General features: G+C 37.2%; 1 protein-coding gene across 5 annotated transcripts in view; it reads left to right on the forward strand.

The window, feature by feature from the left end:
• clocka (clock circadian regulator a) overlaps positions 1-27,872 on the forward strand; it is a 67,910-nt gene that overhangs the window by 17,235 nt on the left and 22,803 nt on the right. For all 5 annotated transcript variants that reach the window (XM_058755401.1, XM_058755400.1, XM_058755405.1 and 2 more), the window contains 3 exons: positions 13,138-13,199; positions 14,303-14,536; positions 14,707-14,794. In XM_058755401.1, coding sequence (XP_058611384.1) covers positions 14,775-14,794 — 20 coding nt within the window. In that variant the 5' untranslated portion in view covers positions 13,138-13,199; positions 14,303-14,536; positions 14,707-14,774. The remainder of the gene's footprint in view (positions 1-13,137; positions 13,200-14,302; positions 14,537-14,706; positions 14,795-27,872) is intronic.

The raw sequence follows: 27,872 nt of genomic DNA on the forward strand, positions 1-27,872 counted from the left end.
TGAAGTGTTGGCACTGTTTATATAAACACCTCTCCGCTGTGTTTGGATATTAGAGAACTCATTAGATAGATGTGTTTACTGCTAGCATCTACTGAACCATCTCATCACTTCATTGTCACCCTGACATTTGTGTGTGTGTGTGTTTATAGCTGTAGGATGGAAAGTAAGCGTGATTTCCCTCAAGTAAATGTGTGTTGGTATGTTTCTGCTTAAACTGTCTGTGTCAGCTCTCTTGTGTCTCTCTTAGTAGCGTTTGTTGGTCTTTAATGTGTATGAAAGAAGAGCAAAATTTGATTATAATTAATATATTGTGTGATCTTATTTGGATTGTACAGTATGTGCATGTTGCGTTGCTAAAATTGGTCTGTGTTTGTGCGGTTCCTCGCATCCCATTGTGTGCATCTAAGCCGTGACTTGTTTTAAATGTCGACCGTGGTTGCTTATGGACTGATCGTCATGGTAACGGTGTTGCAGTCATCCCCGCTCCCGCCCTGTGAGAGCATTTGACACAGACGGCAATCCCAGCCTGTCTCTGAATTGCCACTTTTGCTCTGTCACTATCAACACCGTTTTAACTGCCACACCTATCAACATGATCATGAAAACTCTCCATATGAAAGTCTAAGCTGTTGAACATTTTTGAGAACATTGAGAATCTTTAGGCACTTTATTGGTACTCAATTTGATTCCACAACAGTTTGAGATGCATTAAATTACGTATGCTGTGACTACAGATAAAAAAAGTATGATATCCCAGGCATCTTTCACGTTTCGTTTCGTAATGTTAAGGTGTTTTCTTTGAGGTGTTATATCTTCATTCAGTCTTTTTGTCCTTGACTGTTGAACTTACTATCTGAAGGCTTCAGCGTATGTTTGTTTGCAGTGTGAGCACACCTTTTCCTGGTATATGTACCGTGGCAGATGTGTCCTCCATGCCCTTTTTGCAGCATTGCACATCATGTGACACTTAGCTATAATGGTTTTTCCTGCGTACAGTATGTATATGCTTTGTTCATTCTTCAGATTAGGGAACACACATTCACTAATAACTGAGAGTTTTCAACAGTAAACTCCTGATTTGCTGCTTATTAATAGTAAGTAAGGTTGTTGTTTTGGTAGTTATGTTTAGGTAATGGGTTGGTTTAATGGTTCTAGAATATAGTCATGCAGAATTAATATAATATATGTTTATTAAGTACTAATAAACAGTCAGTATGCTAGTAATATGCATGCTAATAAGCAACTACTTAATAGTCAAAAATGATTCTGTAATTTAAAGTGTTACCAAAATATTTACATTTATATTTTTAATAGGGCTGTCAACGTTAATGCGTTAACATGCAATTAATTTAAAAAATTTGTAATGCGTTAAATTAAATTCATGCTAAATTACTGAAGTACAATTTCTATTCTAAACCTTTAACCCAATTTTGCTTCTCAGTTTGCAATCAGATAATTTTAAGTTGCTAAACTTCGGGAAAGTTTGATCCAGTAAGCGAATGCGTTCAAACAATCAGTCCAAGTCTCCAAGTGCCCTTTTTTTTGAAAAGACATCTAAATTTATCTTGAAATAAGCTTGCAGAAAATACAGTTTTGTAAGAATCACCCTTCAATCTTTTGCTTTACTTTGCTGGATATAGTAAATAATGATAAAACAAGATAATATGCTTAATTTCATGATAAGTTTGATTGTGATTAATTGCGATTACCCACTCAAAAAGGGTGTGATTTAATCCGATTAAAAAAATGACACTGACAGCCCTAATTTTTATTACAATATATTTAAATATTTGATAACACTTTATTTTAGGGTCTCTTTTAATTATTTGCTTATTAGCATGCATATTACTAGAATATTAGCCATTTATTAGTACTAATTAAGCACATATTAATGCCTTATTCTACATCCCTAATCCTACCCAATTCTTAAACTTAAAGGGATACTCCACGCCAAAATGCAAATTTTGTCATTAATCACTTACCCCCATGTCATTCCAAACTCGTAAAAGCTTAGTTTGTCCTCGGTACACAATTTAAGATGTTTTGGATGAAAACCGAGAGGCTTGTTGTGACTGTCCCATTGACTGCCAAGTAATTACCACTGTCAAGGCACAGAAAAATATAAAAAACATCGTCAAAATAGCCCATCTGACATCAGTGGTTCAATCTGAATTTTATGAAGCGACGAGAATACTTTTTGTACACAAAGAAAATAAAAATAATGACATTTATTAAACAATTTGTCTCCTCTCTGTCTCTCTGCGTACGCTATTCTCTGTCATCAGTAACGCATGGATACGCTGTTTCCGTTCAAACCAAAGTGTAAATAAACGTACAATATGTAGCCATGCGTTACTGATGCTTTTGTGGGTTTGGAACGACATGGGGGTAAGTGATTAATGACAAAATTTGCATTTTGGGGTGGAGTATCCCTTTAACAACTACCTTACTAACTATTAATAAGCAGCAAATTAGGAATTTATTGAGGGAAAAGTCGTAGTTAATAGTGAATATGTGTTCCCTATTCTAAAGTGTTACCAAATATTTTATGTTTTTTATTATTAATACAGGTGCATTGCATTTTGAATTTCTCAAATAATTGTGACTCAAATCACAAATATGTATTGTACATGTATTTTAACTTGATAATTCTAGTTATTGTCCTTTTGGTCGTTGTTGTTGTTCTTAATAATAATAATAATAATTCTAATAATAATTAATAACATAAAAAAAATAATAATCTAATTTTCTCTCAAATGTGAATTTTTTTTTTTCCAATTGGAGAATATAGGCTACATGTTTGCAGTTTTGGGTTCAGTGCATTTTGTGTGAGTAAGCTGTATTAGACGGTTTATGGCCCTAGCAGAGTGCTTCCTCACTTACAGTAAATGCCTTCTATTTCAGCTCATGTTCCCTAGCCGTTCTCTAAAGACATCCAGAGGTGTGACATGTGAGTGGGGTTTGCGTTGAGTGAGTAATCCCTTGCATTTCCAGACTTAAAAGGGAGTGAAGTCATTTCAGGTTGATAAAGGAGAGTTAACATACTGCACTATGCTGACAATGAAACCCATGTTATCTATACGGTAACTACACCTGAAGATAACATGCAAATCTGTCACTAGAATAGAGCAATTACATGTTTCCAGGGAAAGTGGAGTTCACGTGGACTGTGTAAAGGGAAAAGGAGAACACTGCTATAAATGGATAGCAGTGTTCTTCATACCTAAGCATGGGAATCACTGGCCTTAAGGGATTCCTCATCATTTTCAGTGCACATTAATCAATTTTTCAAGGTGCAGTCGTATTTTTGTGAGGATAAGTATTTATTTATCCAATGTATGTGTGTCAGGTGGTTGTATGTTGTATTTTTGAGATTGATCCATTTACTGTACATTTTGTAAAAACTGTTGTAGGTCAATTGCTGCATGAGTAATGGAGAAAATGCTGAGAGAGAAAATATGAGAGGGAAACTCTGCAGTGGAGGAATTCAGCACATCTATTTTTACCCCGCTTGGTGAGAGTGGTTGCTATGGCATTGCCGATGGGCACCGTTGTCATGCTGGCGTCTCAGTGCGTGCAGAGCTGTACCGAAGATCCATGCTGGAGTGACTCACATCCTCAGAGCTTTACTGACCTACATCTGAGAGAACACACACGCGCACACGCACAGAGCCTGTAGAGACTCGATCTGAGGGAGCGAAGGAGAAAAAAGAGAGTGAGAATGTGTAGGCACCTTGCATGAATTTATTAAAAATGGAAAGCAGACTCTGCAGTAAAAAAAAATAAAAAAACTGAATGTGGATTGGAAGGGAACAGAAAAAGCCATGTTTGGTTATCTTGAGACCGTAAGGATGCAGTTAATGATGTCGGAGACTAGGTTTGTGTTGCAGTGAGGCATTTTTCAGAGCGTTGAAAGAAAAATTATTAGGAATCACTCAACTAAAAATGTTATTGCAAACCAACATTTCTTACATGAAAAAATACTTTTATGATGCTGTCTGATACACGTTGCGTTACATGTTATTGTGCATGATGGTTACATTTGTATTATTTTTGAATGCATTTTTTTTGTCACAAACTTGCAACATCTTTTGAGCTTTATTATTCACTTTTTCTTGAGTCCTTAGTCTTCTTGGGTCTTTATGCATTGACTATCAAAAGATGTATCATAGTGAGCTTGAAGGATTATACTCAAAAAATCTAGGAGGGTCGTTAACTTGCGTCTTCTCAACGTTCTTGGAACACACTTTAAAGAGACTTGCATTGCATTCAAGGAATACATTTGATCAGTTCATGCTTTTCCTGAAATGAACTCATAATCTTAACATTGCTTGCTCAATGCTTTGTAGAATGCAAAGTGTGTGTAATTGTGAACTAAAACTGAAATTAAAAATTTTTGAAAAACATTTTTGTTGATTGGAACTAAAGCTGAAATGAAATAAATTCTAAATATTAAATGGAAAGAATTTAAATGAAAATTAGAAATGCTGCTGTGTCAACTAACTGAAATTTGTTGAAGTTGATGCACTAATTACTAACTGAAATATAACTAAAACTGAAAAAGAAGCAAAATGAAAACTGAAATAAAACTTAATTGAATCTATTTAGAAATATTTTAATATAGGAATAAAAGTAGGAAAAGCATGTAACAAAATTACAAAAAATTAAAATATATTAAAACTCACAATATATACAAATGAAAGAATTCAAAATATAAAAATATAACCATAAATGATACACTAATTTGATTACAACATATAACAGGAAATTAAAACAATAAACCTGTTTTTCATTATTGAACTGTAGAGCAAAAGAATCAATCAATCAATCATTCATAAATAAATCGTATTAAATAAAAATATTTTAAATTTAAAAACTAAAATATTTTACAAATAATTTTATCTTTATTTAATTTTTGAAAATATTATTTTTACAATACTGTTATATATATATATATATATATATATATATATATATATATATATATATATATATATATATATATATATATATATATATATATATATATATATATTACACATACACATACACACACACACACACACACACACACACACACACACACACACACACAGTGGGGCAAAAAAGTATTTAGTCAGCCACCAATTGTGCAAGTTCTCCCACTTAAAAAGATGAGAGAGGCCTGTAATTTTCATCATAGGTATACCTCAACTATGAGAGACAAAATGAGGAAATAAAATCCAGAAAATCACATTGTAGGATTTTTAAAGAATTAATTGGTAAAGTATTTGGTCACCTACAAACAAGCAAGATTTCTGGCTCTCACAGACCTGTAACCAAGACCAAAGAGCTGTCAAAGGACACCAGAAACAAAATTGTAGACCTGCACCAGGCTGGGAAGACTGAATCTGCAATAGGTAAGCAGCTTGGTGTGAAGAAATCAACTGTGGGAGCAATTATTAGAAAATGGAAGACATACAAGACCACTGATAATCTCCCTCGATCTGGGGCTCCACAAGATCTCACCCGTGGGGTCAAAATGATCACAAGAACTGTGAGCAAAAATCCCAGAACCACACGGGGGGACCTAGTGAATGACCTGCAGAGAGCTGGGACCAAAGTAACAAAGGCTACCATCAGTAACACACTGCGCCGCCAGGGACTCAAATCCTGCAGTGCCAGACGTGTCCCCTGCTTAAGCCAGTACATGTCCGGGCCCGTCTGAAGTTTGCTAGAGAGCATTTGGATGATCCAGAAAAGGATTGGGAGAATGTCATATGGTCGGATGAAACCAAAATAGAACTTTTTGGTAAAAACTCAAAGAATGCTGAGTTGCATCCAAAGAACACCATACCTACTGTGAAGCATGGGGTGGAAACATCATGCTTTGGGGCTGTTTTTCTGCAAAGGGACCAGGACGACTGATCCGTAAACGAAAGAATGAATGGGGCCATGTATCGTGAGATTTTGAGTGAAAACCTCCTTCCATCAGCAAGGGCATTGAAGATGAAACGTGGCTGGGTCTTTCAGCATGACAATGATCCCAAACACACCGCCCGGGCAATGAAGGAGTGGCTTCGTAAGAAGCATTTCAAGGTCCTGGAGTGGCCTAGCCAGTCTCCAGATCTCAACCCCATCGAAAATCTTTGGAGGGAGTTGAAAGTCTGTGTTGCCCAGCGACAGCCCCAAAACATTACTGCTCTAGAGGAGATCTGCATGGAGGAATGGGCCAAAATACCAGCAACAGTGTGTGAAGACTTACAGAAAACATTTGACCTCTGTCATTGCCAACAAAGGGTATATAACAAAGTATTGAGATGAAATTTTGTTATTGACCAAATACTTATTTTCCACCATAATTTGCAAATAAATTCTTTAAAAATCCTACAATGTGATTTTCTGGATTTTTTTTTCTCATTTTGTCTCTCATAGCTGAGGTATACCTTTGATGAAAATTACAGGCCTCTCTCATCTTTTTAAGTGGGAGAACTTGCACAATTGGTGGCTGACTAAATACTTTTTGCCCCACTGTGTGTGTGTGTGTATATATATATATATATATATATATATATATATATATATATATATATATATATATATATATATATATATATATATATATAATATAATATAATATAATATAATATAATATAATATATGCAGTATGATCCCTACATTTTTAAAGTACATTAAAAATGACTGCTGAACATGGTATGGAATACGAGCAGCTTGGACATGCATATAAATATCTCCTTTTGTGTTTTACACAAGAAACAAAAGTTATACAGGTTTGGAACGACATGAGGGTAAGTGAATATGAATTTTTTTTTTTTTTTTTTATACATGAACTGTTCCTTCAGTCAAAAAGGGCAAATGACAATGCAGTGGAATCTGAATATGCAATTACATAGTTGTATATGGTCCATCTGTGACTGTTTGTGTGCAGGTACAATTCAAGATATGCAAGATAACTGTGTGAAAATATTCCCAGCCCAGTCTATAGCGTTCAGAGCCCCTAAGGCTAGACGTGGGTGTGTATGTGAGAGAGAAACCTCATTTGTTTGAGTGTGTTGAGAGAGCGGAGGAAGAATTTGTTTGTTTGTCATGCGCTTGTTATCTGGTTTTAACCTAGTGCTTTAGGCAGATCTGTTTTGGCTCACTTTGGCCGAATAGGTAAATGTGTCACTCTCAGCAAAAGAGGAAGCTTGGTTTTGTTAGCCTGTTTCCTTCTGCTGTTTCTCGTATTTTTCTAGACTTCTCGGACTTGTTCTCTTTGACGCTAACTCTGTGTTTTTATCCTGTTTGTGGTTGGTTAGCTGAGTGTTTGTAGACTCTGTGTTTGATTGGCTGAAAACTCTTCTCAGCGTGTTATTGGCTGCCGTTTGTTTGTGATGAGCTACTCCTGATTTCCTGATTTGCTGATAGCCAGTGTGTGGTGACTCAGCCCGTCGCGTGATTGGCTGCAGCTGCGGCTGCCTGTTGAGCTGTGATTAAGTCGCAGTGGAAGAGAGAAACAGTGAGCGAGAGAAGCAAAAGTAGGTCACTGGGTCAGCAGGTCAGTGAAGCATCTACTGACATCACGGTTACAAAACCATTGCTCAGCCTATTGTTAACGGCACAACCGCTCTACAGGAAATGCTGGGGACTGCCTTTTACTTCCTTTTTCTTTTACTCATTCGCTTTTATATCTCGTTTTATCCCTTTACACCATGATGAGTTTTTTTTCACAAACCCTCCCCCTCATTTTTTTCTTCTTGCAAGCCTTATCCTTTTTTCTCTGTCGAACCCTCCTTCACAGCTTTGCATGCCTTGCTTTTTGTCAGATCTTTGCGAAATTGACTCCATGTCTCGGTGAACTGAAAATATTCCACTCTGTCCTACATCCTTTACCACTCCTCCATCGCCTCTCTCTCTTCACATGTGCCCTTCTCATGTGTTTTTCCCAGAATCCCCCACCTTCTATTTCATTCTTTTTATGTTGCCTCCTAATTCAAAGAAATCCTTTGGATGCCTAGTGTTGTATGTACAACTGATTTGTTTTGTGTTTTTGGCACTGTGTCAGAGGATTCCTCTTCCCGACATTTACCTGTAGTGAAGCAATTCTTTTTTCTTGTTGAACTGATGCTCCAGTAACATTTGTGACTCATATCTGGAAAGCATCTAAATGCCAAATATCTTCAGTGAGCAGCATAAAGAACATCAAAAGGAATTTCAATGAAATCTGTTAGCATTGTTTTGAGTCCCTTGTCAAACAATCCTGAATCCTATTTTGAGTACTCCTGTCAGAATTTGTAATCTTTAATGATCCCATTGAAATCCAAAATGATACTCCCTTGGATGAACTGAAATTCCCAAAGGATTCTTTGTACAGTACAAATCCTCCCCAGGACAGTTGAAAGAGAATTCGTGGCATATTTCCTTTAAATTCCTTTTGTCATTCTGGGATATTATATTGCTGCTCATAATACTGTAATGATAAAATTTGGGGAGGATGTGCTAGAAAATGTGATTCATGTTTTAATCCCGTAACACAATTCCCATTTAGATCCTTTTGTATTTGTTCCAAATTTATAAAAATTGCAGGATTATTATTATTATTATTATTTTAACTGGGTGTGTGTGTTTTGACTTATTTTTAATTATTTATTATAATTTATTATTATTATTTTTTTAATCTTATTGTTTATTGTGTGGTTTTTATCAGATGCGTATTGTGTTGGAATAATGTTTTGCTTCCGGACACTCAAAGGGAATTGAAGGAGGAGCTGTTTTAAAATCCTGACGGATTTCCTTTAAATCCCTTTTGATGCTCTACAGGGATATTTTATGCTTTTGGTAGCATAACAGTCATATTTGTGCTGCAAATATCTAGATTCATTTTGTGTTTTGTTGGCATCCTTTACACTACCTGTAAAAGGTTTTTGAAAGGAGTCTTTTATGCTCAAGACTGCATTTGATTTGATCAAAAAATTACTGGATAAACTGTAAAAATAAATACATGCAGCATTATTACTTCAGTGTCACATGATCCTTCAGAAATCGCTCTAATATGCTGATTTGCTGCTCAAGAAACATTTCTGAAAACGATTGTGCTACTTAATATTTTTGTGTAAACTGTGATATTTTTTTCCAGGATACTTTAATTAATAGAAAGTTCAAAATAACTGCTTTAATTTGAAGTAGGAATCTTTTGTAACATTTATAAATGTCTTTACTGCCACTTTAATTAATTTAATCAATTTAATTAATCTTCGCAGAATAAAAGTATGAATTTCTTTCTTTAAAAAAAACAACAACATTTTACTGACGCCAAAGTTTTGAATGGTGGTGTCAATCCGAAGTCTAAGAGAAACAAGGGGTGTGCTTTTGTCTTAAGTTTATTGCTTCTGGTCTGGTTGCTTGTTTGCAGCTGTTTGTGTCGGCTTTCCCTTCTTTTGTCCTAAATGTTGCAGGAGTGGCTGAATTGAGTCTGAGCTGTGTCGGTATGTCGTTTATTTTCTTTGTGTGTGCTGTCTGGGTCAGTAGTCACATGTAGTGAGCAGTAGGGGGACATAGCTGGTGTGCAGCATGGCGTGACCGGAGGTCCAGACCTGCATGTGACAAGACACTCATAGTAAAAACACGAAAGAGAGATTTCCATCATTGCTTTAACCATCTTTAGCACACTTGTTTACATCTGGTCACCACACATCCGAGCACCATGGACCATTGTTTTACAGCCATTGTTTTGTTTGCTGTTGTGATTAGCCAGTGTCTCCACCGTGTCTGTACATTTAAGCTAAAGGAATGTGGCTACGTTAGCAGCTAATTTAACTGAGCTAATCACCTAAATAAATTTATTTCCAGAGGTTTCTTTGTTGTTATTCCAGCTTTATAGATGTGATGAGGTTTATATACAAACTACGACAGCATTATAGTGCCACGTAAAAAAAAAAATAAGATTACGAGATTTAAGTCGTAATATTTTGAAAAAAAAGTCAAAATTATGCGAATAGTCGAAATACTTTGACTTTATCAAAATATTTGAAAATATTTTCAAAATATTGCTGACTTTATTCTCGTAATTTCAACTTTATTCTCAAAATATTTCTACTTTTCTTGTAATTTCGACTTTATTCTCATTTTTATGACTTTATTCTTATCATTTCAGCTTTATTCTCATATTGCTACAACCTTATTCTCATAATTTCAACTTTATTCTCAAAATATTTTTCCTTTTATTCTAGTAATTTAGACTTTATTTTCAAAATATTGACTTTACTCTCGTAATTTTGACTTAATTCTTAAAATATTTTGACTTTATTCTCGTATTGCTATGACTTTATTATCATAATTTCAACTTTATTCTCAAAATATTTGTACTTTATTCTCGTAATTTTCAACTTTATTCTCTTATTGCTACGACTTCAATCTCGTAATCTTATATATTTTTATTTTTTAATGTGGCACTGAAACACCGTAGTAAGAAACCATTCAAATGTTATTAGCAAATTTATATCTACAGTAGATATTTTAATAAATTTGTTTAAATAATGCATTGTGTTGTATTTTAAGAAAAAATTAAATGAAAACGTTTCTAAAGGGATAGTCCCCATTGATATTCATAGCATTTTTTCCATACTATGGAAGTCAATACGGCAACCCACTTATTTTCTTTAATGATCAACCAACTCAAGCAGGTTTGGAACAACTTGAGGCTCAGTAAATGATGACGACTTTTTTTATATTTGGGTGAACTGTCCCTTTAAGCTTCTCCGAATATAGCATATTAAACACTATTTAAATACATAGCAATACATGTTATTATTTGAAAAATTCAAATAATTTACAATGTAAACATCTTTCACCACTTCAGATGAAGAATGACCTAGTTGCGTGTGATTTCTATTTGAACTCATTTGAATCTGTGGGCGTGTTTAGGTATGCGTGTCTGTGCTCCTTCATGTGTGAATGTCATACGAAAATGAACCGGCGCCAGAACTGTTGCTCAAATCGTGTGGTAGCTGATAGGTCTTGCTAGCTCCTAGCATTAGACTAATCTCCTTGCTGTTATCGTTTCTTTTTATAGGCCATTGAAATGGCCATAAAGTACAAGCTTGTAAACAAGAACGACCAACTGTTTCTGGCAGGACGACAAAGACAGTAATGTGTTCTATCATTAGGCTGTATTTTATGAGTGCTAATGAGTGCAGGTGTTTGGTGACTGACTGAAGGCTTTTCTCTGTAGTATGCAAAAAACAAATGGCTTTATTAGAGTTTTAACAGTGTCATGTGCTGGGAGTTTTAGGGGTGATTTCACACCGTCTATTTGACATCAGAGCTAAGCTAGTTTCATTTGGTTTCTGTGACATGCTAGCAAAAACCACACCTGGAAATGTAAATTCAGGGATAGCAATCCAAGACAGCAATATTTTATTTACATTTTTTTTAATACACTATTACATTTTATATGTGAGGTTTATGTGAATTCTGGGATAGCAATAAGGGGAATCAAACTCTGATTTGGACAAGACAATCAAACCATGCATGAAAACAGGATAAATGTTAAATATTTGAGGGCATTAACCAAAACACAATAGACTGACTGTGAGATGATGTATTCTGATAGTAGTAATCTTGATAAACACACACTTTGACTCAACTTTTATCATGATCGCATGCTTTTTAAAGGACCAAACTGGGTCAAAGCTGGTACCTTTGTTTGTGAAGTTGTGTAAATTTTTATGTGCACATCACATTTATTTATTTTTTTTAGCTTTCTGACTGTCTTGATGAAAAGAACAGGATACTGTCATATGTCTATTCAGAAGTTACTCATTGATCATTACAGTCTTCCTGTTGGAACGTGGAAACCTAATATGAGTTTACCACACCACCACTGCTATATATAGATTGGCCTCAGGGGTGTGTGCCCTTATGACACATGCACTACTTCCTTGGACATGTCTTGCAACTTGTCAGGGTACTACAGCTTCATCATGTCTCACCCAGCTCATTCTTACTTTCACTCGTACTTTCCTGCTGGGTGTTTTCCTGTAGAGAGAGAGACAATCCTGTTATTATTTTACAAAGATGTAGCCTGTGCACTGCCACATGAAGGGAGGTGCTCATAAATTTTTATTATGTAACAAAATGAACAAATTAAATTAATCATTCATTCATTCACTTACTCACTCACTCACAAATGCTCATAGATTGTATTTATTTTAATAAAATGTATTTATTTATTTATGCACTCCCACGTTTATAGATTGTATTTATTTTATAACATTTATTTATTTAAGTACTCCCACTAGAAATATATCTAAAATACATTTTATATTTTATTTTTATTTTTATGCAAACACACAAATTTAATAGAAAACAACACTATAAATGTATGCATTTCTTTCTTCTGTGGAACACCTTAAAGAGGGCCAGACTATTGTTTTGGTCCCCATTGACTTTCATTGTATAGACGAAAACAGCTAAAACACAATGAAACATCTTCTTATGTTCCACAGAAGGAAATTTTGGCACAATTTTTATTTCTAGGTGACACCCGGCATGTTGATATCAATAATGTAAGAATGTGATCAGTGTCGTAAACATCAAACTGCAGTTAACTAGTAATGAAGGTGCAGTGAATTCTGTATATTCTCATAAGTTCTGTCTATATGACTGCTGAACTTCGGCCCTGGTTTTACAGTACTGAATGTTTATCTTTGGAGAAGGTCTTGCCAAGTCGTCTATCAGGCTTGGCAGTACATCACAACATCTGTGGCCTTGTAAAATATCTAGTAGTTGGCTGAATAGTTTATTTTGGGATGGACAGAACTATTAGTTCTAGGGGAAAATGTTAAGCCCCTCAATTAAGCCATTATTTTGGGTATGGCACAGTGTCTTTTTTTTTTTTTTTCTTCGCAGAATGTTTACCATAATGACTTTAGGGTTTTTAACATTAAGGTCATGACCCTTCTCAAGCTTACTGGGTCAAAGTGATGATTTATTTTATTTTTTTTCTTGAAACCTGAACACCTGCTATTATTAATTCAGATGTTTTTATTTTATTATAATCTCCTTAGTACCGGTTAAGCTAATATATTATTATTTCTCTAATGTAATTGAAGCATTTTCTCTGTTAATGTGACTAATTTCTGTTTCTTTTTGTTTCAGATTTAAGAGCAAATTTACAGTGGTTCAGGAGCATTGCTGCTATTACAGAAATAATGACATGAGTAAGTTTATTACTTACAAAATTAGTTATTTAAAGCTGCGGCCCATAACTTTTGGTGCTATAGCTGTTAATAAACAGAACTGCATGCGTCTTGTGTAAGAACATTGTAGGTGGAGTTACGATGAGTTATGCAGGTACTCCGCAGTGGTTTTGAACATAAAAAAAAAGGTTATGGACTGCAGCTTTAATTAATCAGTTATTACTGTTTTATACATTACAATTCAGTCGTCTTAAAAATCACTACATCATTTATTTTTTACCAGGTATACTTTAACATTTATTCTGAAGGGAAAGATTTCTAAGTTAATTTAGGTTTTTTTGTTTCATTACAAAATTTCTTCTTAGCCTTTATAAAGACTGTATAATATAATTTTTCTATAATATCAACATCTACTGCAGGCCTTCTGTCTTCTGATTGATAGTTTATACTTTTTAGCAAAAAAAAGGCCTTTAATTTTATTACTAAAACTTCAGGTCATGTTACAAATTTTGATCTGCTGTTAAATATTTAGAATAACTTTTATATTGTTAGTAATACTACAGGAATGAAGTACTTTGATTTCATACAGTGTGTTTTTTTTAATATTTTTATTGTTTACAATTTTAGAATCAAATATTATAAACAGCCTTTTGAGGAAAGTTTAATTCTGTATCTCTCAATCATCATTGCATTGCATTATGTTTTGCCACACATTTAAAAGTACAGAGCCTTGAGCATTTAATATGCATTTTGTGAGTAGTCTGCTAAACTACAAAAATCTCATTCAGAAATTTGAATTTCATCTTGTAAATATCAGCATCTGCCCAAAATAATTTGCATAAGTTTCCCAGTTTTGGCTTCTTAATAAAATTGAGGTATTGTTTCATTCTCAAGTATGAGCTCCATATTGTCCTATATCATACTAAATGGGTCACAAAAAACAAATATGCAATCTTTCAATAAACTATTCAATTTCTGACTATTGTTTTAGAAGGTCAGGCATTAAGTTAAGTTAAAATTACTTAAGGAGTATATGTTAGACATATGACTTTTATTACTTATAAATTAAAGGTTATGGACTGCAGACTTATATATTACTATATATTATTTTTTCTTTCCCTTAGGAGGTGGCTAGTGCTACCATGTGGTGCCTCCAGTCTCACACCCGAATGAAAGCACATACACCCCACAGGGACCCACAGCAGGCTTTTCTACCTTGACCTCAGAGTCCTCTGATTGACCCTGCACACAAAAACAGTTATATTCACTCGCACCTTCTGTCTTGCTCACCGATTGTCCTCATCCTACATCCTGTGGCAAGCTCCTCTCTTCCTTCCTTAGAGCAAGCAGGCCTGGAGGTAAGTTTGCTTTTGAATAAATTATTGCATTTATTCTTCTTGTGTCATTGTTTCATTTTAATTTAATAATTCACTAAAATCCACATTTATTTATTTATTCATTCATTTAGAGTGCACCTAATTTAAATTGCATTAAATAATTTTTTTTTAAATTCTATTTTGTTACCCAGGTTACAAATGTCTACCTCACGCTTAAAGGTCCTCTCTCTACAACTGCGACCCTGAACACACTACAAAAATGACCTCTAGCATAGACCGGTAAGTCCTCAGTTGACCCCAAACCATCCTGTGAAGAAAGGATTCTGTTAACAATAGCCACAATCTCCAACACCTATTAGAAAAGCACAGTAAAACAATAAAATGACTAATAAAAACACAACATTTGGGTGGGGCGATATATCGGCAGACAAGCTTTATAGGCCTTGAACAGTTAAGTGTACACACTCATATGTGTCAAAATGGCCATCTTTGTAAGTATCCTCATAAACACTGCAATTTAGGTCTTAAGTGAAAACAAGTAGCTGAGAAAGAAAACACATGTGTAACAATATATTGGATCCGGGCAGCTCTTAAAGTGACAGCAGTCTAATATTCCTGCTGTCTGGATGTGGATGTGGATTTCTGCAAAGGATTCACATGGCCTCTGCATCTCCTGTTTGGGCGCTAAACATGCTCAGGCAGATCTGTCCAACCCTGAGGGCTGTCCTCACTGTTCGAAGTTCTCGGTTAAAACCCGAGAGTGGAGACTCTGCGTGGCAGTAGCTGGTAAGTCGGACCCATGCCTCTCTGCTCAACCCAGAGAGGAACCGGTGGATGTCCGCAGGCCAGCAGCTCGTGGGGAGAGATGATGGAGAGGGTGTCACCCGTCCTTCCCCCGTTGTTTGAGGACCCAGGCCGCAGGGCAGCGCTCTCTTCAACCAGAGCCTTATTGCCAGGGGAAACAGAGCGCTTCGCCGACTCTGTTTTTCAAAAGATCTATAAATCATCTGCTCTGGCTGTTCGTGCTTTGAACGCGACGTCCCTCCTTACTGCCTACCAAGCGGAGTTATTAGAGGAGATGGGGCGTCAGCTGGACTCCGAATCTCCCAACCCAGCGCTCTGGGAGAAGATATGTGTAATTGCAGATTTAAACCTGCGCACGTCTCACGGAGCAGTTCAAAGCTGCGGTCAGAGTATGGGCTTAGCAGTTGTGGGAGAGAGATCGCTATGGCTGGGTTTGTCAGGCCTCTCTGACAAAGAGAAGGTAGAGTTTTTGGATGCCCCTATTGATCCAAAGGCCATGTTCGGCGCGACGGTAACAGCCATGCGTCAGCAATGTGATCTGCGGAAAAAGGAGTGAGAGGCATTCGAGGTCTGTCTCCCCAGAAAGCCGGCAGCTCGGCCTTATCACCCAAGCCGACTGAACTTCAGACCTTCAGGGAGAGGGGGACATTCCGACTATCAACCTTCCCGTCCGGCTCCATCACAACAGCCGGGGAAACGCGGGTCCTCAGTCAAAGTCCGGTTTTGTGAAACCAAAACAGTCTTTCACAGCCGCAGTGGTCGGTCCGTAGCTCCTCAGGGAAACAAAAAGAGGCGGACGACCTGAGACTTCGGCTGTGCATCAGGAAGGGTTTGGAAACAGCACTCAGGGTTTCTCTGTCCCATCCCTTCAGAATGATTCCATTCTCCCTCCCACGGGGAAAAGGAGAAGGAATTCAAAGCTGAAATGGGCTTATGTGGTCAGTTCAAAGTCCAGGGTGTGTGGCGAAACGGCACATGTTCCTCTGTTGTCCCCCCAAAAATTGTCTCCCCCTCCACCTATGAGGTTTGTTCCGAGGGAGGAAGGACAAAAGTTCATAAGCATCCCGTCACAAATAAAGTTTTCTCTGACGCATCCAGGCCAAGGGCTGAGGGCGCAGAGTGGAATAAAAAGAAAGATAGATCACAAAAAATTAAAACAATCACAAACAAAGACTAATCTAACTCCTTCACTGGAGCGGCATTCCCCTACAACACCACTAGTGAGCGAAGATGAGAAGGGCCCACTCGCAGCTCAGACAGCGAACTGGCGCGCATGCGCAGTTCATCCCTGGGTTTTAACCACAACAGAGAGGGGATACAGACTTCAATTCGCTGTAAAACCTCCTATGTTCAACAGAGTGGTAATGTCAGTGGCCCAGGGGGAAGCAGCTCAGGTTTTAGAGGAAGAGATATCCTCTTTAATGAGAAAAGGAGTGATAAGAGTTCCAATGAGAGAAAGCCACATAGGTTTTTACTCCTGGTACTTTGTGATTCCCAAAAGAGGGGGAGGTCTCTGTCCCATTTTGGATTTACGGGTCCTCAACAAACACCTCAGAAAATACAAATTCAAAATGCTGTCGCTCAGAACGTTGTGTCAGAGTATTCGTCAGGGAGATTGGTTCACCTCAGTGGACCTCCAGGACGCATATTTTCACATAGATATTTTTCCTGCTCACAGGATATATCTGAGGTTTGCTTATCAGGGCACAGCATACGAGTATACAAAAATCCCCTTTGGCCTCGCTTTGGCCCCCAGAGTTTTCAGCAAATGTGTGAAAGCAGCTCTGACGCCGTTAAGGAAAGGAGGGACCTGAGTTTCATCATATTTGGATGACCTGCTCATCTGCGTGCCGTCCTCGAGGCAAGCAGAGAGCGATACGAAAACACTAGTGATGCACCTGGAGAGTTTAGGTTTCAAGTTAAACAATACGAATAGTTGTCTAATTCCGGCACAGGAGATAGTCTACTTGGGTCTCAGGTTGAATTCGGTACTGTTTCGAGCTTTCCTATCAGAGGATCGCATCAAGACATTTCACAGCTGCCTCTCCCTTTTTCAACGAGGGAGATCAGTCTCTTTCAGAATGTGTCTCCGGCTACTGGGTCTGATGGCCTCAACAGTGCCAGTGGTTCCCCTGGGACTGCTGCGAATGAGGGATTTTCAGAACTGGACAGCGTCACAGGGCATTCGCCCCAAGAGCAGTCTCAGCAGCAGAGTAGGCATCTGACCAGAATGCACGTGCGCTCTGTCATTGGAAAGCCCCGTCTTTTCTCAGGACAGGATGCCCTCTGGGTCCTGTTATGTTAAGGGAAGTGGTGACGACAGACCCTCCTGTCGTTACGCGCGACACATGTTCCAGGAATAATGAACAGGGGAGCGGATTTACTGAGGGAATCCTCTGTACGGGGAGTGGAGACTCCACCCTCGAGTGATCTGCATGGTGTGGCGGAGATTTGGCCGGGCCGCCGTAGGCCTTGAACACGCAATGTCCCCTGTTCTTCTCTCTGGCAGGCGACGATGCACCGTTGGGTGTGGATGCTCTAGCCCATGAGTGGCCAGACGGGTTAATGTACGCGTTCCCTCCGCTGAGCCTGATCGAGCTGATACTACGGAGGGTTCGGCAATGCAGACATGTAATGATTCTCATCGCACCATACTGGCCGGGGAGACTATGGATTGCGGAGATTGCGCAACTGCTCTATGACCAGCCATGGCCGTTATCAGCACGCAGGGATCTCCTTTCACAAGTGCAGGGTTAAAAATTTCACCCCTCCCCTCAGAAACTAGCTCTCTGGGCCTAGCCCGTGAGAGGCTAAATCTGAATGTAGCTGGGTTATCTCTGAAAGTGATAGAGACAATTCAGAACGCTAGGACTGCCTCGACACGTTCTTGATATAATCTCAAATGGAGAGTGTTTGAGGGATGGTGCGCAGATAGAAACATCGTTCCTTTCTTGTGTTCAGTTTCGGATGTGCTGTGCTTCCTACAGGACCTTCTGGATAAAGGCAGAGCCTTTTCTACAGTTAAGGTTTATCTGTCCGCTATCTCAGCATGTCATGTTGGTTCTAACGCGGGTACTATTGGCCAACACCCCCTTGTCTGTCGATTTATGAAAGGGGCACGCAGGCTACACCCAGTATCAAAGCCGCTGGTCCCGCCATGGGATTTGTCCGTAGTTTTGAACGCGCTCTCTAGAGCCCCTTTTGAACACATTGATAACATTGTCTTGAAGCTGCGCGCTTTTAAGACGGCTCTGTTACTTGCTCTCACTACAGCAAAAAGGGTGAGTGAGCTACATGCTTTATCCATTCACTCCTCATGTATGATGTTCGCTCCGGGTTTGATCACGCTGGTGCAGTTCAATCAGTGGACCTGCTAGCTTTTCATCCACCACCTTTTTCATCCCCAGAGGAGGAGAGGTTACACAGTTTATGTCCGGTTCGTGCTCTGTATACGTATGTTCAGAGAACCCGCACGTTTCGTAAGAGCAATCAGCTATTTGTCTCGTGGGCTGACTCTTACAAAGGAAAGCCTATCTCCCGTCAACGCTTTTCACACTGGGTGGTGGAGGCCATCGGGTTGTGTTACAATAATACGAATATAGAGCCCCCAATAGGATTACGAGCACACTCAACAAGAGGTATGGCTACATCCTGGGCTCTGTTTAGAGGCATTTCTATTCAAGAAATCTGTGCGGCAGCCAGCTGGTCTTCTCCGCACACATTTGCTCTGTTCTATAGACTGGATGTGACAGAACCCTCTCTGGCCCACTCAGTCCTGGGGGTGAGTAGTCAGGGTGTATAATGCAGTTTATTAAGGGGTGAATTCCTCATTTAATTCTGTTTCACCTCCGTCGGGGGTTACGATCAGATTATTACCCACTCTTCTTCAGTCTGCCTCGTCAGTATATCGGCAATTCAGGAGTGGTCTATATCCCATAGTGAGATACCGAACGAATGTTAGAAAGAGAACGTTAGGTTACAGCACGGAGAACAGATATGCGGAGAATGACGAAACGGCAGGTAGCTTGTGGTTTATATACAGGGAGGCGGGACTCCCTGATCGCTGCAGTGATTGGTCTGCCATAATTGGCAGACGTGGTGTTATTGGTGCGATCCCGCGTTTCCCGGCTGTTGTGATGACCGCGATCAGTCACACCTGAGGCGTTCCCATAGTGAGATACCTCACTTCATGTTATCAGAGAACCGGGGTTACATTAGTAACCTAAGGTTTCTTTACTGTAGCTTGTTTTTTTGTTTTTTTTTTATTTAGGCTAATATTAGTTTTCTGTGATATTGACACTGGTGACAAAAATTCTGAAATTTCTATGGTATCAAATAATTTTTTGGTATTGGTATCGTGATATATATCCTTTTATTTTTATATCGAGTTTATTTATGAAAGCTTCAACCCATTTGACCATACAATAAAAGTCTATGTGGTCCCAATGTCAAAAGTGGACTTTCATTTTATGGACAAAAAATATGGGAACATTAAAAAAAAAAAGTTCTGTTTTCCACAGAAGACAGTAATTTATTGAATCCAGATGAGCGCGAGTACACTATTATTCAAAACGTTCAGTACAATTTTTAAAATGTTTTTGAAATGACTTTGAAAGTCTCTTATGCTCACCGAGTTTATCATTTAAAATGATAAAAAATACAGTAAAAGCAGCAATATTGTGAAATATTATTACAATTTAAAATAACTGTTTTCTATTTGATCACATTTTAAAATAGTATTTATTTCTGTGATGGCAAACCTGAATTTTCAGCATCATTATTCCACTCTTCAGTATCACGTGATCATTCATAAATGGTTTAATATGCTGATTTGCTGCTCAACAAACACTGATTATTATTTATTATCATCAGTGTTGAAAACAGTTGTGCTGCTTAATATTGTTTTGGAAATGTTTATTTATTTTTCATTTATTCCATTTTTTGTTGTTGTTGAATAGAAAGTTGAAAAGAACATAATTTATCCTTATTGTGAAAAAATCACTCATACCGTGATGTAAGATCTTGGTCATATCACATATCTACTCCACGTTAATATTTTCAGAGAGTTTTTTTTTGTTAAATGATATTCGAGTTCATTTGAAACCAAGGCAGTCCCAGGCCTGCACCCTCAGTTACAGCAGATGCACAGAAAGCTTTGCAGCTAAGATGGATGGCTCATCTTAAACAATCTTAAAGGGATACTCCACCCCAAAATGAACATTTTGTCATTAATCACTTACCCCCATATCGTTCCAAGTCCATAAAAGCTTTGTTCGTTTTCGGGAACACAATTTAAGATATTTTGGATGAAAACCGGGAGGCTTGTGACTGTCCCATTGACTGCCAAGTAAATAACACTGTCAATGCCCAGAAAAGTATGAAAGACATCGCCAAAATAGTCCATCTGCCATCAGTGGTTCAACCGTAACATTATGAAGCGAGAATACTCCTGTCCCTTTGAGGTCTGACGCTAAACGCTGCCCTTGCGGTCCGGAGTCCCGGTCTGCGATTTCTGCCGAGGGTAGGGGTGTGCGATTTATGAAGATTTTTGATCGTGGACGATAAAAATATCTCCCCGATCTGCTTTTGAAGAAATATTGTTGTATTGTGCAACAGCGCACATTCTATCAACTGCAGTTCTGGCACCGCCGTATCAATACACTGTACAACGGAACATACATTCAGATCAGTGTTAACTCAGCAGTAGAGTTACTTTCACGGGACACTGCACTTATTCACAATCACAAAAGTACATTATCTGCATCTGCTTTAAAGCCTTACTGGTTAAGCATTTAATTTGTGTGCTGTTCTGACGAGTGCTTTTTGCTGAGCAAATACACCCAAAGCGTGCACACTAAAAAGCCCGTCAAACAGTTCCTGATTACTGAACTAAGTTATGTTTTGTGCTAATACTGTCAAAACACACAAGGTTTATGTATAGACATAGTTGGTTATGTCTAAAATGAAAGTAAACAGCTGAGAGAAAAGGATGCGTGCCTGTATATTAGATGCATGCAGGTCTTAAAGGGACAGTAGCCTACTAAACATGCTGCCGACTGTAATTAAAGGGATAGATCACCCTAAAATTTTATTTCTGTCATTATTTATTTACTCACATGTTGTCTCAAACCTGTATTAATTTCTTTCTTGTGCTGAACACAAAAGAAGTTATTTTGAAGAATCTGGGTAAACAAACAGTTGCTGGTCCACATTGACTTTAACAGTAGGAAAAAAAAAAAATACTATGGAAGTCACTGTGGACCAGCAACTGTTTGGTTTTCCACCTTCTTCAAAATAGCGTTTATGTTTAGCAGAAGAAGGAAACTCATTCAGGTTTAAAACAACTTTTGAATGAGTAAATGAAGGTATAAAAAAAACAAAAAAAAACAGTAGCCTATTTAAATTTTTGGGTGAATTATTCCTTTATTATTCCTTCCACTGTTATCCGCCATACTTTTTTATATTTTGTTACCTTGAAAGGTTTTGTCTTTGTAATAGGGAAATTAGTTTGGCTGTACTGCTCAAACAACTTGCAAAATAGAAAAACCAACATTACAAAGAATTGTGAATCGTGATATTTCTAATCGTGCCATATCGCCCACCCCTAGCTGAGGGGGACCAAACCCATACAATTACACCCCCCACCCTGGTCTGCGATTGTGCCCTCGTAACGCCATTTCGCCCCTGCCCCTCCGGAGGTCTGTGCACGCCACTGCAGGACAGCTTACGCAGTTTGCATCCAGCGGATACAAATTGTTGAATAAAGTCGTTATTTTTGTTTTCATTGCGTACAAAAAGTATTCTCATAGCTTCATAACGTTACGGTTGAACCACTGATGGCAGATGGACTATTCTGACGATGTTTTTTATACTTTTCTGGGCCAAGACAGTGAAAATTGTTTGGCAGTCAATGGGACAGTCACAAGCCTCCTGGTGTTCATCCAAAACATCTTAAATTGTGTTCCTAAGATGAACGAAGCTTTTATGGGTTTGGAACGACATGGGGGTAAGTGATTGACGCAATTTTCATTTTGGGGTGGAGTAACCCTTTAATATCTATATTCGTAAACTGCTTTCGTTCCCTATTTGATGCAGATGTAACACACCCATGGCCAGTTGCTATAGTGACTACAGTGAATGGAATGACATTAAACGTGCCCACTCTGGCCAGCCTCACTGCGCCTGGCTTCCTTCTAACTGGTTGGGCCTGTTGAGTGACAGTGAGATGGGCCATTGTGTGGCGGCGGTGTGGAATTTTTCAGGCTAATCTCTGGCTTACCGCCACGCTGAATAGAGCAGCAACTCCATTTTCCTCTCTCAAAGGTTTCCAGGTGAAGTAACTGGAGATGGCACCTACGGTCGAGAACAGGAACCATATGGTGTTTGCACAATCTGTATTCTCTTACCATATTCAGAGAAATTTGTATATTTTTGAGAGCTGCACTTCCTCTCATCTCTCAGACAGCTAAGTGGCCCTTCAGGACACTGTCAAACATAGCTAGATCGAATGCTGGGCTTATTTAATTTTAACTTATATGATGTCCATTGTAGTAGACAAACTGTTTTATACAGTAGTTTATAATGCAGGGCGTCAGTTATGTTGTCAGAACAATTTCTGAATGTTTCTATGAAGCTACAAATACGCCTTCACCAAACTTCTGTGTGTTTCTGCAAAACACAGTTTGTGTTGATTTGATTTGAGTAAAAAAAAACAAAAAAACAAAGCTAGCAAGTGAAAATGAAGCTCCACACCTCTGACATGGGGTTAGAAGTCCTTGTTTTCTTTTCCTATTTTTTTTTCTTTTCTGAAATATTTTTGTTTATTTGTCATTCTTTAATGTTTTAACTGTCTTTTAATGTTAATATTTAATGTTTGGCATACTGGATGTTTGCATTGAGTTACATTTTAAGCTAATGCCTGTCTACATTAAATGGTAATGTAATTACAATAGAACTATTAATAACAATAAAGTATAAGCTGCTGCAGGAAATAATTACTTATTAACTTATTGTAGAAACTGCAGATTTATTATACACATTATTAATTATTATTATTTTGATGGCATAGACACAATAAACGTGCAGTGCTTGCGTTTTCTTTTGTAACACTGGTACATTTTGTGTTTTCAAATCCAAATGTCCGGTATTTTGAATTTTGAGTATTATATGGTTCCCTGCGATCAGAAAACGTTGTTTTTTTTGTTGGATGTTGTTTTGTTTTTTTTTGTTCATAATTAAAGATTCTTTATAGGTTTCTCATCTCAGAACTGATAAGTATACAAAAACGTACCTCATTTGAACTCTTAATACTTTCTTTAGTAAATCTTTAATTTTCATAATTGCGTTTTTAGTTGAAGTTCAAACCAAGTTTGAACACTTTTTAATAATGGAGTAAGCAATTATGCACTCTCATCCTCGCCTCCTGAAGTGATGAGACTGGTCTTACCTGCTGTACAGTTAAGCCAAAGTGAAACTACTAAAACCCTTTTAGTGCAAACTGATCAATTTTGACTTCACCGTGCAGTGACACCTAGCATCATGATTGCCTTTGTTAATGTCTACAAAGCTGTGTTAACCTTTATGACTACATATCTGCCTGACTTTGGGACACGTCACAGTTTGTTAGTCAAGGTTCTCTGGTTTTAACTGTCATTAATTCTTACTTACGATGGAAAATTCTTGCGTTTCATGTCAGGTTTAAGTATTAAAATACACTAAAATATAAATATGTGCACGTAAAACAATATCAGTAGAGCAACACATGAGATTAAATGTAACTCAAAACCTAAGTCTCAGCACATATCCATTGGACTCATTGCTGTACATTCCAGCATTATGAACTTATCACACATCTTTTCTTGTTTTTCCAACCAAATTTCTTCAGACATTTACATTGTTCTATCTTAATGATGTTTTGAATTGTTATATGATATTTTTCCACCATACACACATTTGACACTTTCCAAACACCGTCTGACAGCAACTTGGGTGAAGCTCAGTCTCCAACTTCAAAACTAATTGTCAAAACTGGTAAATGTTAGTCTTAAATATAATGTTTGCCAAGCAATAAGACATCAACATTGTGACTTGAGATTAAGTCAGGAGTCTCAAGTCCACATCTCTGATTTTCACTGATAAACATTTCGTTGAGCAAATCTAGGTCACATGTGTGTTGAACAGTTCTGGGCTAATTTGAAAACTCTTGAATAAAAGTAAGAAATTGGTTGAATACAGATAAACTAGGACGCTTAAGCTTTATTGAGAGTTATACATTACTTACATGCTTGAATTTCATGACTGAGTTTATTTATGAATGCTTCAACCCATTTGACCATACAATAAAAGTCTATGGGGTCCCAAAGTCAAAAGTGGACTTTCATTTTATGGACAAAAAATATGGGAACATAAAAAAAAAAAAAAAAGTTCTGTTTTCCACAGAAGAAAGAAAGTTATTGGATCCAGATGAGAGCGAGTACACTATTATTCAAACCGTTCAGTACAATTTTTAAAATGTTTTTGAAATGACTTTGAAAGTCTCTTATGCTCACCGAGTCTGCATTAAAATGATCAAAAATACAGTAAAAGCAGAAATATTATGAAATACTATTACAATTTAAAATAACTGTTTTCTATTTGATCACATTTTAAAATAGAATTATTTCTGTGATGGCAATTCTGAATTTTCAGCATCATTATATTCCACTCTTCAACGTGATCATTCAGAAATAGTTCAATACGCTGATTTGCTGCTCAACAAACACTTATTATTATTATTGTTTATTATCATCACTGTTGAAAACAGTTGTGCTGCTTAATATTGTTTTGGAAATGTTTATTTTTCATTTATTCCATTTTTTTATTGTTGAATAGAAAGTTGAAAAGAACATAATTTATTTAAAATAGAATTATAAATGTCTTTACTGTCATTTTTGATCAATTTAATGTGTTCTTAGTGAATAAATGTTGTTTAAATAAATAAATAAATATCATAATATTTAGGGTCATTGCCATTTGTATCGTATTTAAAAACAATGCCAATGGTAAATTATCAGGAGCTGTCCCACTTTTCCTGTATTAGTTTAGCAAAGTGTACTTTATGTGGCAAACACTGCTGACATATTTCCTTTTTTGAGTCCTACTCCAAATATTGGCTAGTGCCAGGAATTGAAACCCCTCTATAAAATTTACTCTTCTTTTTAACAATCCTTGGCAAACTTTACATTTGATGATAAACATCATGGCTATTTCGGCACACATTGAGCCTCTGTGTATATTTAGTGATCAATACTGTCCTCTGAAACATCTTTATTGCATTGTTGTGTTCATACTGTTGGTTTGTTTGCCTTACAGCAGTCAGGAAGATAGCAGACTAGTGACAAAAACAGTCTCTCTCACAACACAAACACTATTAAAGTTAATGATCAGCCATCTACATCCTCAATGTGCGTGTGTCGGAGAGAGAATGGAGAATGTTAATACACAAACACCGCATTGTTTTTGTAGTATAAATGTAGGTCATCCTATTTTTCTGCTTCTAATTGTTCAAACAAGCTCTGTTTAAGTGTACAGAAATGCATTTTCAAAACGAGTCGTTCGTAAAGCAGTCAAATGGATGTTAGATTGTGAGAGAATGAAAATGCACTATGAGTGTGCAGTGACTAATAGACTTGTTTGTGTCTTCAAAACAATTACAGCACTCCTCTTACTTTAATGTGTGTGTGCTGTCACTGTGCAGAGGGTCTTTTAGATTGAGCAACTTTAAGCATAAAGACAGGTGTGGAATGGGGTCATTCAGAGTCGTGAGCCGATACACATGCTCTTATCCTGGCAGCGAGTCATGCACGAGGCTGTAGTGGCAGATGCAGTGACGCATTTGGAGGCAAATGATGTTGAAAGTTGAGTGTGAGTCTTATAATATTCATTTGCAATTCGTACATAACGTGATGGGATTCTGGCTCCAAGGCTGGAAAGTGTACTAAATGCATGATATGTTCAACGAATATGTGTCATCTTTACTGTTTGTGATGAATGATTTGATATCTTATATGCTAGTGTACTTCAGCATATACAGTATATGCATGTAATTTACTGTATACTGTACAGTCTTTGTCTTCTAGCAAAATGCACTAAAAATATTGATGCACTCAAGGACATGTCCAGTTTTTTGTCCAATAAAAATCTCACTAGAATAAATGTTTATGCCTTTAGCAATAGCAAGTAGCAAAGAATTAATCAAATTGATCAAATATGTATTTTAAATCGACTAAATTGATGACAGACATTTATGATGTTACAAAAGATTTCTATTTCAAATAAATGCTTTTATCAAAGAATCCTGCAAAAAAAAAAGGCTCACGGTTTCCACAAAAATATTAGGCAGCACCACTTTGTTTCTTGAGCAGCAAATCATGCATATTAGTATGATTTCTGAAGGATCATGTGACACTGAAGACCGGAGTAATGATGCTGAAAATTCTGCTTTTCATCACAGGAATTAATTACATTGTACTGATTTTTTTTTTTTTTTTTTTAAATATTACTGTTTTTGTTTTTGCTTTATTTTTGAGCAAATAAAGACTTGATGAGCACACGTGAGATTAAAGAATAAAAGTCATTACCAACCCCAAACTAGTGTAAACTAAGGCCTATTGGCTTATGACTTTTTTTTCCAGGACAAACTGAAATTGAGGAAATATAATAGCAATTTCTGACTCCTTTTCTCTTAATTGTCCTAATTAAATTATGTTAGCCAATCTTACCTCCTCATATTGTACGCGCCCACCGTTTCGAGCAGATGGCTTTGAATTTCACAGCGCAGATATAAATATCTTTTTGTTTGGCAGCCAGATCAGTTGACGTCAATGTATTTTTTTATACTCCGTAATAGATGTTAGACATTATTTTCTTTTATTTTTCCCTTTATTTTCTTTTTCTATTTCCTGTGTCACTTCATATTTTATGAATGTTCCTAATTGAAAATGCCATTTTCACATACAGCAATAAAATTGACCGTATGATATGACATTATTAGAGCAGCGGGTGCTTCCTTATGCAAACACACCCACAACCCTTGATGCAAATGGACTGAGTGAAAACTCTGAATTGTTTATGTAAAATTGTGGTAATGGACACTCAGTGGCAGAGCAAAATGCACACTGTTTTATTTACCCAGCCTGTTGTTTGCACGCTTTAATCTCGCAACTTTGCAAATACACATTCATACGGTTGACTTGCATCTTGTCTCGCACACATAAAAACACTCATTCAATCGTGTGCACGTACCAAAAGAAAGGTCATTATGATCTCTGTGGTTCCAGAGACAGACGCACATTTTGTACACCCAGTGCAAAAGACCAATTATCTCAAGGCTAAAAAAGACTGTCGTGCCGTGTTGAGATGACCTTAAAGAGCTCATCCAGAAATTAAATCTGCCATTTACTCAACCCCTTGTCATTTCAAACACATACTACTTTGGAGCTGAGAAGCAGTTATGACATCAGTCATGAAATCAAACCCCAATCACGACCGTTACAAACTGATTTCAGTTCCCTTG

This window comes from Onychostoma macrolepis, chromosome 20 (genome assembly GCF_012432095.1).
Source record: "Onychostoma macrolepis isolate SWU-2019 chromosome 20, ASM1243209v1, whole genome shotgun sequence".
In the NCBI taxonomy this organism is placed as follows: domain Eukaryota; kingdom Metazoa; phylum Chordata; class Actinopteri; order Cypriniformes; family Cyprinidae; genus Onychostoma; species Onychostoma macrolepis.